The sequence below is a fragment of the Gaeumannomyces tritici genome, assembly GCF_000145635.1.
Source record: "Gaeumannomyces tritici R3-111a-1 unplaced genomic scaffold supercont2.1, whole genome shotgun sequence".
Classification (NCBI taxonomy): Eukaryota; Fungi; Ascomycota; class Sordariomycetes; order Magnaporthales; family Magnaporthaceae; genus Gaeumannomyces; species Gaeumannomyces tritici.
In genome coordinates this window covers 5,373,150-5,387,563 of record NW_008804545.1, presented here as the reverse complement: position 1 = coordinate 5,387,563, position 14,414 = coordinate 5,373,150, and the positions used below count along the sequence as shown (strand labels likewise).

At 57.1% G+C, this 14,414-nt stretch overlaps 7 protein-coding genes across 8 annotated transcripts; 4 read left to right on the top strand and 3 right to left on the bottom strand.

Annotated features, from left to right (window-relative positions):
• Positions 1–339: 339 nt before the first annotated feature.
• Positions 340–1,194, bottom strand: GGTG_01713 (hypothetical protein; the record flags this gene model as incomplete). Its single annotated transcript, XM_009219483.1, has 3 exons — positions 939–1,194; positions 808–870; positions 340–735 (listed from the first exon to the last, which is right to left on the bottom strand). The coding sequence occupies exons 1-3, from the start codon at positions 1,044–1,046 to the stop codon at positions 340–342; spliced, it is 567 nt and encodes a 188-aa protein (XP_009217747.1). The 5' UTR covers positions 1,047–1,194.
• Positions 1,195–3,551: 2,357 nt separating this feature from the next.
• GGTG_01712 (hypothetical protein) lies at positions 3,552–5,390 on the top strand. Its single transcript, XM_009219482.1, has 4 exons — positions 3,552–4,404; positions 4,524–4,646; positions 4,728–4,958; positions 5,061–5,390. The coding sequence occupies exons 1-4, from the start codon at positions 4,137–4,139 to the stop codon at positions 5,258–5,260; spliced, it is 822 nt and encodes a 273-aa protein (XP_009217746.1). The 5' UTR covers positions 3,552–4,136; the 3' UTR covers positions 5,261–5,390.
• GGTG_01711 (hypothetical protein) lies at positions 5,192–5,880 on the bottom strand. Its single transcript, XM_009219481.1, has one exon. The coding sequence runs from the start codon at positions 5,866–5,868 to the stop codon at positions 5,488–5,490; it is 381 nt and encodes a 126-aa protein (XP_009217745.1). The 5' UTR covers positions 5,869–5,880; the 3' UTR covers positions 5,192–5,487.
• Positions 5,881–5,914: 34 nt separating this feature from the next.
• GGTG_01710 (C-5 sterol desaturase) lies at positions 5,915–8,327 on the top strand. The gene is made up of 2 exons (XM_009219480.1): positions 5,915–7,078; positions 7,178–8,327. The coding sequence occupies exons 1-2, from the start codon at positions 6,837–6,839 to the stop codon at positions 7,959–7,961; spliced, it is 1,026 nt and encodes a 341-aa protein (XP_009217744.1). The 5' UTR covers positions 5,915–6,836; the 3' UTR covers positions 7,962–8,327.
• On the bottom strand, positions 8,012–9,783 carry GGTG_01709 (hypothetical protein). Its single transcript, XM_009219479.1, has one exon. It carries the CDS (start codon positions 9,307–9,309, stop codon positions 8,920–8,922), a length of 390 nt encoding a protein of 129 aa, XP_009217743.1. The 5' UTR covers positions 9,310–9,783; the 3' UTR covers positions 8,012–8,919.
• Positions 9,784–10,001: 218 nt separating this feature from the next.
• GGTG_01708 (ribosomal protein L28e) lies at positions 10,002–11,397 on the top strand. The gene is made up of 5 exons (XM_009219478.1): positions 10,002–10,188; positions 10,287–10,381; positions 10,462–10,485; positions 10,605–10,729; positions 10,856–11,397. Exons 1-5 carry the CDS (start codon positions 10,149–10,151, stop codon positions 11,019–11,021), a joined length of 450 nt encoding a protein of 149 aa, XP_009217742.1. The 5' UTR covers positions 10,002–10,148; the 3' UTR covers positions 11,022–11,397.
• Positions 11,398–11,954: 557 nt separating this feature from the next.
• GGTG_01707 lies at positions 11,955–14,384 on the top strand. Of its 2 annotated transcripts, XM_009219476.1 has the most exons (9): positions 11,955–12,212; positions 12,320–12,402; positions 12,486–12,517; positions 12,599–12,709; positions 12,782–12,869; positions 12,959–13,421; positions 13,495–13,639; positions 13,716–13,861; positions 14,118–14,384. In XM_009219476.1, exons 2-9 carry the CDS (start codon positions 12,390–12,392, stop codon positions 14,122–14,124), a joined length of 1,005 nt encoding a protein of 334 aa, XP_009217740.1. In that variant the 5' UTR covers positions 11,955–12,212; positions 12,320–12,389; the 3' UTR covers positions 14,125–14,384. The 2 variants fall into 2 exon arrangements, with proteins under 2 accessions (XP_009217740.1, XP_009217741.1); XM_009219477.1 differs by having other exon boundaries at positions 13,716–14,384.
• The last annotated feature ends 30 nt before the right edge of the window (positions 14,385–14,414 follow it).

The following is a 14,414-nucleotide window of genomic DNA, read 5'->3' as shown; positions in this document are numbered from 1 at the left end:
CCTGGCTGTGTCTTTACGGCATGCACAGCGCCCCGTCAGCCAAATATCACAATCCAGGGGTACCGCATCAGAGTCGCTGAACGGACGAAGCAGTTATTGCGAGGGGGCTTTTGAAGCATGGCACAGAACGATGTCATCGGTTCTCTCGCCAAAGGAGGCGAGCTGGCAGTCACTAGCAAAGGCAAGCGCAATAGCCAGGATTCACGGCGTTTTTATGCAAAATATTCATTACAACCAATATCGACAGCCCTGTGGTGGTATAGTGGGATCGCAGATCCGCTCCGCTAAAAAAAATATTCCTTCAAAAACACACACACACCCAATCAGGAAGCAAAAAAGCTAGTTCTTGCCCTTGGCCTTGGTGCGCTTGCCCTGGTGGTGAGGCTCGCGAGTCTCGAGCTCAGTCTCGTCCTCGTCGTGGTTTTCCTCGGTCAGATCACGCTTAGCACCCTTGGCCTTAGCCTTGGTGCGCTTGCCTTGGTGGTGAGGCTCGCGAGTCTCGAGGTCGTGCTCCTCATCCTCTTCGTGGTCCTCGGCCAGATCGCGCTTAGCACCCTTAGCCTTGGCCTTGGTGCGCTTGCCCTGGTGGTGAGGCTCGCGAGTCTCGAGGTCGTGCTCCTCATCCTCCTCGTGGTCCTCGGCCAGATCGCGCTTGACACCCTTTGCCTTGGCGGCGGGGCCATTGCCCTTGGCCTTGGTGCGCTTTCCTTGGTGGTGAGGTTGCCTGGCGACCAGCTGTACAAACGGAGCATTCCTTGGTTAGTGGATGTGCTAAGTGCCGCACGATAAAGCTGAGTTGATGCTTACCTCGGAGGGGGTCTCGGCAATGGGGAAGGCTAGTGCCGGAGCGGCAAGTGCCACGAGAGCGCCCTATGTGATCAGGGGTGTTAGTCCATGACCTTGGATGTATCTCGACCACATGGCGCGATGAAACGTACGACATGTCTGCTGACAACACCGGAGGGAGCGCCAAGAGAGAAGCTGGAAACAGCCGAGGCGGCGGCCAGGCCGGTGACGGCAATGTGGATGAACGAAGGGGTGTGCATTTTGAATGAAGAACTGCCCGGCAGCTAGCTGATAAGCTTAAAGATAAAACGAAGGGAATGCAAAGAAGCGAAACCACCAGGGTAGGATAGAGAGTGAGAGTGTGAGAGAGGCTGATGATGGTCGGTCCACCATGAGCTGATTCTGGTGAGCAAGTTCGCGCCCTTTATATCCGTCTTGGCCTCCCTTGAACGACGACTCCGGACGAGGGTGATGGGCCCGCAGGTCGAGAGGGAAACATGACGCCCGCCACTAGAGGACTAGGCCCGCTTGGGACAGTAGTCTCATCTTTGGTGTGGCTCCCCAGACGGACCCGTTTGCATCAGGCGCATGTATCGAGCGGGCATGGGAAGGAGTGCTGACGAGTGTGTGTGGCCCGCAGCGCTAAGCCGATATTCCCCCCATGGCGAGGATACCTATGGGTGGGCGTGCCTGCCGCCACCCTAGGCGCAACGGGGCAAGGCCGGTAGACATGGGTTGGGCAATACAAGAGAAGTCGACGCGGCTCGACAAGCTCCCTGATGAGGCCCCATCCCTGACAGCGTGTCAGTCTGCGAGGGCAAAGCGCCAACGACGACGCCCCGCACCCATCGGTCTCAAGCAAGGTTGCCGACTTATCCGGATCCAGCGACCCCCGTTCGCGTACCGTATGTAGTCCCAAGGAAGACGAATAAGAGAAATGACGGTGTGGATGCGGACGCCTGAAACCCCGACACGCCCGCCGTCTCGACCTATGTATCTGTAGATCTGGTTCTTGAAAGAAATGCGTTTGCATTAGGGCTTTGGAAGGCGCGCCCTGGGATCCCTGACCACGCGTCTCTTGCCAGAGACGCTGACAGGCGGCGGGCTGACGTATGGAGGCGCTGGAATAAAACAAGATGCCTGCCGGACGGGACAGGCGGCCACAGGGATGGGCGAGCTTCCACTACAGATTAGCTTTTTTTCAGATGGCGATCAAGGCGTCCCTTCGGCTACCTAAGCTTAAAGTGGTTACGCACACCCACACAAGCCCCCTCCACCCGCACACACACACACACACCCCGTCACTCAAAAGGACCAGAGCCTCAGGGGATGCGGCGCAGGTGGGATCCAGAATAATACAGGCAGGGAGGGCCACTCTCTCGAAAATCGGTTTAAGGGCCGAGCGTGCTGTGCCCCATGGAGCTCCACCGCCAATGGGTCACAGGGAGACGGCAGATCCGGAACGGGATGGTCTTTGTGCTTGGCAGAACAGCCAACGAGCAGTAGGTACTACGGTACCGCAGGGTTACCAGTACGTGCCTCGCGAGCCTGGATGCGCATGGCGAGACGCGCTTTCGGAACAAGAGTGAGGAAGTGAGGAGGATCGACGCTCACCGCATACACGTTGGTTGCGTGGGCGTGCCACTGTTGCACAGCGCAGATCGTCGTCAAGTCTTGCCTCTATTCCTTCCTCCCTCCCTCTGGTCACACGCGGCGAAGAGGCATTAAAGACGCAGGCGACAGGGCAAGCGGCTAGAGCGATGGGAGGAGAGGAGGAGGAGGCGTCTCGGCGGCTGAAACAGCACACATCCTTCTGCAGCGTCGTTAACCCCTGGCTGGGCGGCAGAGCCTCTGAGTGGACCAGCGTTAGATGGGCGGGGCCTGCCGCGTGCGCCAAGACTTGAAACCTCGCGAGAGACACAGAGGGTTCCCCTGTCCAGAGGAGTTCCCCGCGACAGATCGAATCTTGTCTGCGCTCCCGCGGGTTGGGGAGAAGCACAGAAGCAAATGATGGACGCCTTGGCGATGGCTGATCAGCATTGGCAGGCCGCCTGTCAACGTCAATCACGCACATCAAAAGTGTCTAGCGGGCCTTTTTTATTGTTATTATTATTATTATTGTTCTGTTCTAGCAGCAAGTGACAGCCAAGCATGGCTGAGTGTTCGTTTGGTCCAGTCGGAAAACACCAGAAACAGTTGTTTTGGCGCGCCCAACAGCCACTGGCCCAGGCGAGCCGGCCACCAAACAAGGTGCGACAACCGTTGAGCCGTTTGCCCAACCACGCAGCATCAACAGCCAACCACGCAGAGCATACCGAAACCCGAAGCCAGTCGCCGGCCTGTCTCAGCCTGTAGCAAGAGAAGGTCAGGGGGAGGAAGAGACGACGGAAAAGGAGCAACAACAAACAAGAGCGGACGAATATTCAAAGCTCGCCGGCGAGGCAACCCGTCATGGGTCATCCAGTCCCACACTCCGTCGCTTCTCGCCCCCTGCGCTAAGCCCCTTGTGTCTTGCAGTCCCGAGAGGGTCAATATTCGGTGGCCTTGGTCTCTCCCTTTCCCCGGCAAAAAATTCCCAGTCTCGCGGTTCGGCCGAGTGCGTACCCCTGAAACCATCCCTATCCTTGAGATGCTTGTTTCCACCTTGCCCCGATTCCAAATGCCAAGACATTTATTCCCACTTTGAGGACCCACCCACATGGAACCAAAGCCGTCCCGCCCCGCAAAGACCGGCCCAATCCAGAGCGCAGGGTCAGGCTGTCTATATCCGTCAGTCCCACTCGCGAAGAGTCTCAGGATCCAGGGGACGAAGGCGAAAGGAAAAAATACGGGATAGGAAGAGAAGTCGATGGGGTAAACGTGTGGATGCACATCATCTCTCGACATCCGCCCTCGCCTCGTCTTGCCCTCGGTGCTAGTCGCTTGGTTGGCCTCGCCTCCCCCTTTCCACATTTTCTTGCCTCTCGCCTCCTCCTACCTGCACCATCCTTTCCCTCTCCCCTGGGTTACATGCGCTCTCATCTTTGCTGATCCCGTCTTGCCATATCGCTTAGGGGTGCGAGATAACGGTTGCATTGCAGGACGGAGGCGTTGCTGACCAAGATCGTCCGCCTTTCTGTTTGAAACCCGCCCGGTCTTTATCCTTCTTTCCAGTCTCGCGCTCCGGTTGGCCCTCTTTTCGTTTTGCTTGTTGATACTCTCATCCTGCCAAGACATCTCTGCTTTCACCCATATTCTCTTTGCCTTCTTCCTCGCGCCAGGCGCGCCATCGACTACAATCTTTATTAATTTTGAAACATTTGCTCGGCGTCACCTTTTTACTGTTTCTTTTTGCTCAATATCTTCCCATCATGCACGGCTATCCCCCCAAGATGTCGAACCTTTACCAGTCAGTCCCTCATGACGAGGAGGGTAGCCTCACCGGGGATAAAGAGGGCGTCAGGACAAGGAGAGTGCGAGGGGTTTTGTCCGAAGTGATAGAGCGTGGGCGTACGCACTGGACCTGGATTGCCCATGCCGTTCTGCTCTCAGCGTCCCTCACAATGCTCACATTGTCCCTATGCTCAAGGGGCGCCAAGGTTGACGACCTGACATTTACAAAGAAGTACTCATCTTGGTGTAAGTGTGCACGACATTGGCATCACCATCTTTGCGCATACAAGCCCCACCGTCTAGTCATGCCGTTTTCCCTGATGCCTGAGGCTTGTACCGAAGTTTCGCTGACACAACTCTTGCAGCACCCGCCGCGCCCGCGGTCAGGTACGAGACGGTCAAGTTCAACCTCACGCCCGTGGTCGACAGCCCGTACGTAGGCTACGGCGAGGAGGTCGACAAGGCATGGGACTACATTGCCAACGATGGTAAGAAACGCAACCGTCATTTGGTCTCGCCCCTTCCACTCGCAGGCTCTGACTGACTTTCTTTATTCGGGTTTGCTGCAGTTGGAGACCAGATGATCTCTGAAGAGGAGGCTCTGCGTATGGGGTCGCCGCTCAACTCCCTCAAGGTGAAAGACCCCAAGACAGGCAAGGAGGGCTACAGGGTTGGCGTGGAGGTTTTCCACCAGCTCCACTGTCTCAACCTGCTGAGGCAGGGCCTTTACAAGAACTACTACAAGGATCTCCACGGCGACGTTGGTGATGCTTCCGGAAAGGCTCTCCACGGCCATCTTGGTGAGTTCCTTTGCGTTGCCTTGCTTCGTTCTGCTTCTGCCGTCCTGTTCGACCTGAGTGTCCGTCCGTATTCTAACCAATGGGACATGGCAACCACGACAGACCACTGCATCGAGGCGCTGCGCCTGAACCTGATGTGCCAGAGCGACATCGGCATCTTCACCTTCCGGCTGTTCCCCGAGTACGGCCTCGCCGACGACGATTGGTGGCCCGACTTCAGCACCAAGCACACGTGCAGGAACTTTGAGGACATCAGGAAATGGGGCAGGGACAACACGGTATCGTGGGACCATAACGCATAGGACGCTGTAGATTTAGATGTGCTTGTCATAGGACAGCAGCGGGAGACACAGACCCCGCTGCAAACAGGCTTCGCGCCGTACTGATATATTGGCTTGTTCATGATCCGCAGCCTGTCAAAGTGTTGACCGAAACGCTCCAACGAAAAGAACCAGACAAAATCGCGAGCCGTGTCCTGGTGACTTCTCAAACGCCGTCGACATGGGGATTCTAACTCCCCAAGGCTAGATCAAAAGCTTTGAGTTTCCGCCACGCATGTCTCGCCTTCCGTTGTTGGCGAGGCATGGAAGAGCAGCTTGCAGCCTGCAGCTGTCATGCGTTCCGAGCCAATGGCCGTTGCAGCACCGGGCTGTTGGTGCTCCTGCTCTTTTATTTGGCCTTTAAAACTTCTCGTGAAGGCTGCGTTTTTGCCTCGACAACACCCTCGTCGGACTCGGCGGCGACGGCAGGCGACAGACGCGCTAGCCACGCTGGCCTCGCCGGCCGATTCGGAATCCCGAACCGCGGCGGCGGAGCGGCGCAGGTCGGCGCTCAGACAGGGACGCGGCGGCTCCCGTGTGACGGCAACACAGGAAGTTGACAGCCGCGGCGTGCGGGCGTCAAATGGCATGGTATTACTGCGGGTCGGACGGCCAGCCAACAGCGCGCGACGACGCAAAAAAAAAAAAAAAAGGGGTGGAAAAGCAGACCACTCGCTTCGACGGCTTCCGAGAGCGCTACTGCGAGCAGCAAAGGCGGGCGGGCCAATGGGAGCGCGCGCCGGCCACCGCGCCGCCCCTCAGTGGCGCAATCCCAGGGCCAGGCACCGCTGCACGTTGCACGACAATCCAGAGAAACAGTGCCATCGACGGTCTCTGGGACGCCCGTCATGGCCTTGTGGTGAAATTGCGCTCTACATTTCAACGCCTTTTGTCGGCTTCCGAACGCGCGAGGGCGGCGGGGGATGTCGGGAACAAGGCGGCGACATCGGGCTTGGGGAACACCATGGCAATGACACGAATCAATTCCGTCCTGGGCGACGGGCTGTCCTCGAATGCTTGTATCCTTCACCGCCCGTCCTTGGTTATAAAAACCAAACCTGACCCTTCCCCCTGGATCCGTATTGTGGGCAGCAGCAGCCCTCCATTGTCGGCTCAACAGCACGTCCTGTGTTCTTTTCATCTGCGCTTTCGTTTCCGCGCGCGCCGCTCCCGAGGTCGTCTTGTCCGCCTGTCCGCCTGCCAGGCAGGGGTCTGCAACCACCCTCATCGCCCCTTTACCCCATCCGTCTTTTTTATCAGATTGGAATCCCAGCCCAGCCATCCCAGATCTCCCCCGAAATTTTGCCATTGGGCCAGAGAAATTTAATTGCTGGGCAGACCGGAGTCGGGGTCCAGCTGCGACCCGATTGAAAACACAACAACAAAAAACTACAAGGGAACGGAACCCACCCCCTAAAAGGGCCGCTCTTGGTTTTTTGGTCATCCCGTTTTGTCCTTCCCGGCAAGCTTTCAAGCTTGTTGTTTCCCCAATCGTTTTGGGTTCCTCCGTTCTTCCTCTGCATCCGCTGCTGGGAGCCCGCCCGCCAAATCGCCCAACATGGATATTGTTTTGGAGGTTACCGACACGTTCTTATGGGACTACCTCTATGCCTGGGCCCTCCCGGCGCCTCCAGCTCCCCTCGGCCTCGGCCTGTCCAACGGCACCACCATCGGCAATGGCTGGGAATACAAGCCCTCGACCTCTGCCTTCTCCCTGCAGCCGTCGCAGGCCGCCTACCAGAGCTCCTTGCCTAGGGATAACCTCTACCGCCAGGGCTTCTCCCTGTTCCTGATTATATGGTCAGTACCGGTCCCCCCCCCTTGCGCCAGCGCGTCGCTCCCCTCCATGTCACCTTGCGCGTCCAACTAACCAAACCTCTCCTTGTGTACGCAAAACAGGCTCTTTGGTCTCCTCATCTACTATGTCTTCGCGTCGCTCTCCTTCTTCCTCGTCTACGATAAGGCAAACATGTCGCACCCCAAGTTCCTCAAGAACCAGATCTGGCTCGAGATGGTGCAGGCGAACCAGGCCTTCCCCGTCATGTCCATCCTCACGGTTCCGTTCGCGTTGGCCGAGGTGCGCGGGTACAGCAAACTCTACGACGCGACCGAGGAGGGGCCCGGGTACTGGTACAACTTTGCCCAGGTGCCGCTCTTCCTCGCCTTCACCGACTTCTGCATCTACTGGATCCACCGGGGGCTGCACCACCCTTACGTCTACAAGTGGCTGCACAAGCCGCACCACAAGTGGATCATGCCGACCCCTTTTGCCTCGCACGCCTTCCACCCGCTCGACGGCTACGCCCAGGGCGTCCCCTACCACCTCTTCGCCTTCATCTTCCCGCTCCAGAAGGTGGCCTACGTGCTCCTCTTCGTCTTTATCAACTTCTGGACCATCCTGATCCACGACGGCGAGTACTACGCCGACAACGCCGTCATCAACGGCGCCGCCTGCCACGCCGTCCACCACTTCGCCTTCAACTACAACTACGGCCAGTACACCACCCTCTGGGACCGCATCGGCGGCAGCTACCGCCGCCCGGACCCGGAGCTGTTCGACAAGGCCACCAAGACGTCGGACGCCCAGTGGGAGAAGCAAAAGGCCGAGATGGAGCGCATGGTCAAGGTCGTCGAGGGCGAGGACGACCGCACCTACGACCCCGCCGACAAGAAGACGCAGTGAGGGCGGCGGCGGCGCGTCCGAAACGCTTGCCGCGTCTGGTGAATCCCTGATGTTTTCAATGTCCCGACTCGGCCGCTATTGTTACAGAACAAAAAGGTGGACCGAGCAGAGAGCAACGACAGCTCAATCATACACTTTGTATACGGCTTGTTTTTTCTATTATCTGTATATACATATGACCGGATCAGGGACTTTGTCGAGGACAGCACAGTTGACGGGCACTTTGGCCCTTTGGGCCTTTTGCACCCAGTACTGTTCGTATATTATAATACCGTAATGATGTCAACAAGAGGAAAGGCAGGGCAATGAAAACTGACACCAAGACTTTGCGCTGAGGCACATGTGCAGTGACAGCGCAACGAGTCGACGAACAATTGGACTGGGACCTAGTATTACAGATTCTGAAGCAAAAGACGCGTAGGAAAATGGAGATGCGACAAGGCTGTCGCTCAGGTATGTACCTAGACACCAAGATACATGGGTATAAGCCTAGGAATTCGAGGGCGAGAAATGTCCAACCCATATAAACGTGACCGCCCTCTCAACAGTCCGCCCTATTCGGCGCACCGACTTTAATCATATCTCTCCCACCGAGAACGGGTGTAACCATTTGACTAAAACAAGAAAAGGGATACCAAACCAAGAAACGCCAGAGACCCTATTCCAGGGAAAGCCCCATGAAAACGACGACGAGAAAAGGACGCAAAGAATCTCAAATGAACAAAGGAAAGTGGTGGTGCTTGGTGATAGCGCATAGGCAGAGTTTCGATATATAGGAGATGATTCAACTCTGCTTGAGAGTCTTGGTGGGTTGAAGTCGTTGTGTCGATATTGAATCAGCTTGCGCCGCGTGGCGGCTTACAGCCAAGGGTCGTATCTTCCTCCCCATCTTCTGCGGCCCCAGATATAGTCGCCGCTCTCATTCGAGCACGGACCCCAGGCTCGAGAACGGGGGGGCCTACGAGAAGCTGACAAACTTGGGGTCCTTGGGCCTGCCGTCGGGACCGATGCCGTTGGCGCGGAAGCGGTCCTCGAGGTATACGCGGCGGGCGTCGTCGAAGCGGAGGCGGCGCTTCTTCATGATGCGCAGGATCTCGGCCTTTGCGGCGTCGTCCAGCCCCGCGCGCGAGTCGCCGCCCTCGATGTTGGCGCCGAGGTCGAAGTTGGCCGAGCTGAGGCCGGCCTCGGCGTCGTCGGCAAAGGACGACCCCGGCAGGCGGGCGTAGATGAAGTCGCGGCCGGGGATCGGCAGCTCGTCGAGGTGGTGCTGCCACCGCGCGCGCGTCATGTAGAGGGCCGTCCCCACGATCATGACGAGGAGGGCGACGCTGTAGAGGAGGTAGGCCATGGTGGGCGACGGTGGGCGAGGCTTCGGATGGGTCGGGAATGGTTTGCGAACGGTTTGGTTGAAATTTCAAAAGGAAAAAAAAAATAGACAGGAAGGAGAGGCTGACGGCAGAAGTTTGCTACCTGCCCGACTGCGAGGACTGGCAAACAGGCTGGCTTGATGCTGTCCTCCTCAGGGCTGGGCCTTGTCGCATCAGGCAGCTGGAGATGCTATTTCCGGGCGACCTGGGGTCTGATGACGAATGCAACAGGGATTCTAGCAGTGTTTGCGCGATAGGGGTTGACGATAACGCGCGGGATACCACGGCGTGAGGGGTTTGGGGTTTCCCTGCAGTGGATGACGACTTCTAGGTGGCAGTCATGGAGATTGAGAAAAGGCGATGGTTTACGCTCTGTGAAATCACTTTGTCTGCGGCTCGAGTAATCTAGAGGAATGGGGTGGGTGGTTTCGTAGAAACCTAGGGGTCAAACAGTAATATCCGTTCGGCTCAGCTGGGTGCTAGGCAATGCGCAGTGATGACAGCGCACAGCCAACTTAACGGAGCAAACGGCTGTAAAGGGAGCCTCAGCCCCAGCCCAGCAGTCGCGCACTGGCCACTCTTCATTTCAAGCCGCCACACCTCGACTCCATTGCTTCGTAACCCTTCTCGTCCCCACCCCCACCGTCCGCGTATCCACAAGACTAGCCCGAAAGCGGCATTTTGGCGAGCCCACAGTTTTGAGGGCTAGTATTCACAAGCATCACCAGCAAAAGTCCAAAGACGAATACCTTGGCCAAAAAACAGCACGATATCGACTCCAAGTCCAGCACTTTACGCCCATTCTCTCGCAGTTCTCGTCATGTCCAACGTTTCCGCCGATCTGATCTGGGAGGTTGTCCGTGAGTTTTTTGCCAGCCAAAGCGCCGCAGCTCCCCCGCCACGAGGCGGAAGGAGGTGGGAATTTGGGGACTGATTTTGTGTGCGGCCCACGTTACAGGCAGCCAGAATGCCTTCCTTGAGAAGCGCAAGACTGGCGGCGGCATCCAGTTCTCCCGCGACCCCATGAACCTGGTTAACAAGCACTCGCGCAAGGTGAGCCGTTCTTGCTCTACTCGTGGGGGGATGCTATTCCAAACGTCGGGCGGGGAACTAACAACGTCAAAAACAAATAGCACGCCGGCTTCGTCAACAACAAGGTACATACATATACACCTGCCGCCTCTACTAGTAACGCCAATGCGACTCGACTCCCGATGGCCGACAATCTGGCGACATGAGCCACCAGCCACTGACCAACCAATATTTACACGCGCAGGCCATCGGTGTCCAGGCTGGTGAGAAGGGTGCTGTCGTTGTCACCTCCAAGAAGGCCGACGCGGCCAACAAGCCCGCCAGCCAGCTCTCCAGCGTCGCCCACAGCGGTAACAAGAACGCCAGGAGGTAAGCATGCGACGGAGGAGGAAGCCATGCGGACGTCGATAAGAGGCAATGTCGTGCCTCTTTTTTTTTGTCCCGAGGTGTGCGGAATGCAAAGAGCTGACATGACGCCCTCTTTCACCCACACAGCACCTACAAGGCTGTCGCCAACAGGACCGCCAAGAGCGGCTACCGCCCCGACCTGCGCCAGGCCGCCGTCGCCCGTGCCAGCGCCATCCGCAAATCTCAGAGGACCCCCAAGGCTGAGCCGGAGAAGAAGCTGCGTGGAAACGCGGCGAAGAAGGCTGCCGAGTAAATTTGTCGTTAAGGGTTGATGACGTTTGGGGCCGAGATATGAGTTAGTGGTTCCCTCGAAAGACCCGAAGGACCGCTGGGGGCGTTATGATGGGAAAGAAGTGATTTAACTGGGCTGGGGACGTCGATCGATATAGTCGTCCCGTCGGCTTGAAATCACATGATATCAGCCCGTCTGAGGGGCATGGGATCTCGAACCAAGGCTGGTTCCGCCTTGAAAAGCTCGGATGTGCCTACCTAGATGTGGCCTATGATTGAACAAAAGAAGAAAAAAAATTCACGCCAGATATGCCATATATGACAGGGGCTACTATCCGGGCCGCTGTGACAGGTGATTTATGAGACTTTGCGATTCCTGTCCTATCTATCTACTCATCGACATGACCACATTGCACACCACTATTCAGAATGTCTACGTACTATTAAAGGCGAGGCTCAAAATAAGTGTGTCCAATGTGCGGAGGCCGAGGGCCGGGATTTAGCGTGGGGTAGCCACATGGGAATCTGGACGTTCCAACCCCGCCTACAGGATATCACTGGAGGAACAAACACGGGCGCCTCACTGCCCGAGTAGGCAGGTAGGTCAGGAGGGCAGTAGGTACCTAAGTATCTAGGTAGGTGGGTAGCTCATACAGGCAGTACATCTGGGTAGGGAAATCTGCCCAATGTGCGTATGGCATGTACATTATGTCCAGGTAGTCCGCAAGGCTGGGTCCGGATTGCATATGCCATGGCAGCTTCCGTGCGCCACCCAGATCTGGCGGGAAACCGGAATCAGATGCGGGAGCCGAGCAATGGATATGGAAGGGCCTATTCTTCTGGGAATCTAACGGTAGACGGCATGTGAGGCGTGGTGGGTTTGTTTGGTTCCTCTGTTCCGACAATGGCCGACGTCTTCCTCGGCCATCCAAGCCTGCTCTCCTCCCATGTCAAATGTCACACCTATGAGGTTACAAATGCACCAAAGGAACTAGAGGTCTACTGGGTAAAACCGAGCTACCAGGTTCTTGACCCCTCCGCCAATCCACTTTTAAAGCTCCATTGGTACCCTCCCAGCTCAGACATGAGCCGATCCCGTCGCGGCCAGAGAGACAGCAAGCTCATCCATTCCCCAACCTCATCTTTGCGCTTTCCATCCTACCGGCATTGATAGAGCCAATTCTTTTTGTGGCATTGGATAGTTACGAGAAAGGTCTGTCTTCGACGCCCGCCTGTCATCTCTCTCCTGCTTCGCCGCATTGACGAGGTTGACTGCATCGCCCGTGCTTTTAGACTCGGGGAAATACTGACGCAAAGCAGCAGAAGCTCCTTCCTGCCCCTCCCCCGCACCTTTTGCCTCGGATCCGGATCCATTCCACCCTCTGACAATATGGTCAAGGCCGGTACGCAGCCCAAGAGAAAGATTAAACAAACGAAGCCATGGAACATGTACAGTCCTAACGCATAAATCTTTTGCGGCCTTTAGTTGTTGCCGGCGCTTCGGGTGGTATTGGCCAGGTTAGACCTCCCAACCAACTCCCCTCTGCGTCCTCGATCAAGTGCAAGACTCACATGTGCGGAATCGCATACGCTGTCTAGCCCCTCTCGCTGCTCCTCAAGCTCTCCCCGCTGGTCGACGAGCTTGTCCTGTACGATGTGGTCAACACCCCCGGTGTCGCCGCCGACCTTTCGCACATCTCCTCCAACGCAGTATGTGCTCCAGCTCTTTATCGTACCGTCTCTGTTCCATGTTCCGGACTGACAGCGACAACGGGGAAATAGTCAGTGAGCGGCTACCTCCCCAAGGATGATGGCGGCAAGACGGCTCTCAAGGATGCCGACATCATCGTGATCCCGGCCGGCATTCCCCGTGAGTTGAAACCTCTTCCATAGCAAAACCACAAGCGCAAGGAGGAGCAGGAGCAGTCAGGATTGACCTGCGCCCACCGTCGCGTCTAGGCAAGCCCGGAATGACCCGTGACGACCTCTTCAACATCAACGCCGGCATCGTCAAGGGCCTGATCGAGATCGCCGCCGAGGTGGCCCCCAAGGCCTTCATCCTCGTCATCTCCAACCCCGTCAACTCGACGGTGCCCATCTCGGCCGAGGTGCTCAAGGCCAAGGGCGTCTTCAACCCCCAGCGCCTCTTCGGCGTCACCACGCTCGACATCGTCCGCGCCGAGACCTTCGTCGCCGAGATCGCCGGCAAGTCCAACCCCCAGGAGCTGACGGTCCCCGTCATTGGCGGCCACTCGGGCGAGACCATCGTGCCCCTCTTCAGCCAGGTCAAGCCCGCCGTCACCATCCCCGACGACAAGTACGACGCCCTCGTCAACCGCGTCCAGTTCGGCGGCGACGAGGTCGTCAAGGCCAAGGACGGCCTCGGCTCCGCCACCTTGAGCATGGCCTACGCTGGCTTCCGGTAAGTGCCCCCTTCTGACGTGTAGCTTTTCATCTTGTTTTTCTTGCCGGCCCGACTCTGACAAGAATTGTAGATTTGCCGAGAAGCTTCTGCGGGCCACCAAGGGCGCCAAGGGCCTGGTGGAGCCCAGCTACGTCTACCTTCCGGGTGTCCCCGGTGGCGAGGCCATTGCCAAGAAGACGGGCACCGACTTCTTTTCGGTCCCCATCGAGCTCGGTGTAGGATACTCCCCGACAAGATATAAGCCTCCCTGGCGTCGATAGAAGCCGTGCTGACGCTCACCTTTCCTCACAGCCCAACGGAGCCGAGAAGGCCATTGACCCCCTCGAGGGCCTGACCGACAAGGAGAAGACCCTGCTCGAGGCCGCCATCAAGGGCCTCAAGGGCAACATCGAGAAGGGTGTCCAGTTCGCCACCAGCCCCCCGCCTCCCGCGCAAAAGTAAACGACCCCTTCCTCCCCCTGGCTTTCACTAGAATCCATACTGCTTGTTCCGCCCGACCGCCGCTCCTGGACCAGGAAAACTCGGGGCCTGCTCCTGCTTTTTCACCTACAAAACGCTGCCATCATTTTTTCCCCCCAACAACTTGCCCACGCAACAAACTTTCAGGGATAGGGATATGGAAGAAAATGGAATAGAACAACAGAATATCAATGGGGCGTTGTTATACTGATTCGGTATCTTTTGATTTCCTAGGCTGTGAGAAGGGGGACAATCGCCCAAGGTTGATGGTGTCGGGTCTCGCTCGCTATCCATGAATGTGGTATCTCCTTGACGCCCCCGATAACAAAAAGTCTAACCTATATGCTGAGTTTCCCACAATTATGTGTGTGGGGTCTCCCCGTTGTCAAGAATGCGCGTGCATGACGCGAGGTAGTCGTTCGTCGATGGGACCCAAGGCATAGATTGGGCAGATAGGCAACATAAAAGTACCATCACAACACGAACGAGGACATGTGCAAACTTTATGGTTTGCAGTTGAACGGGATTATG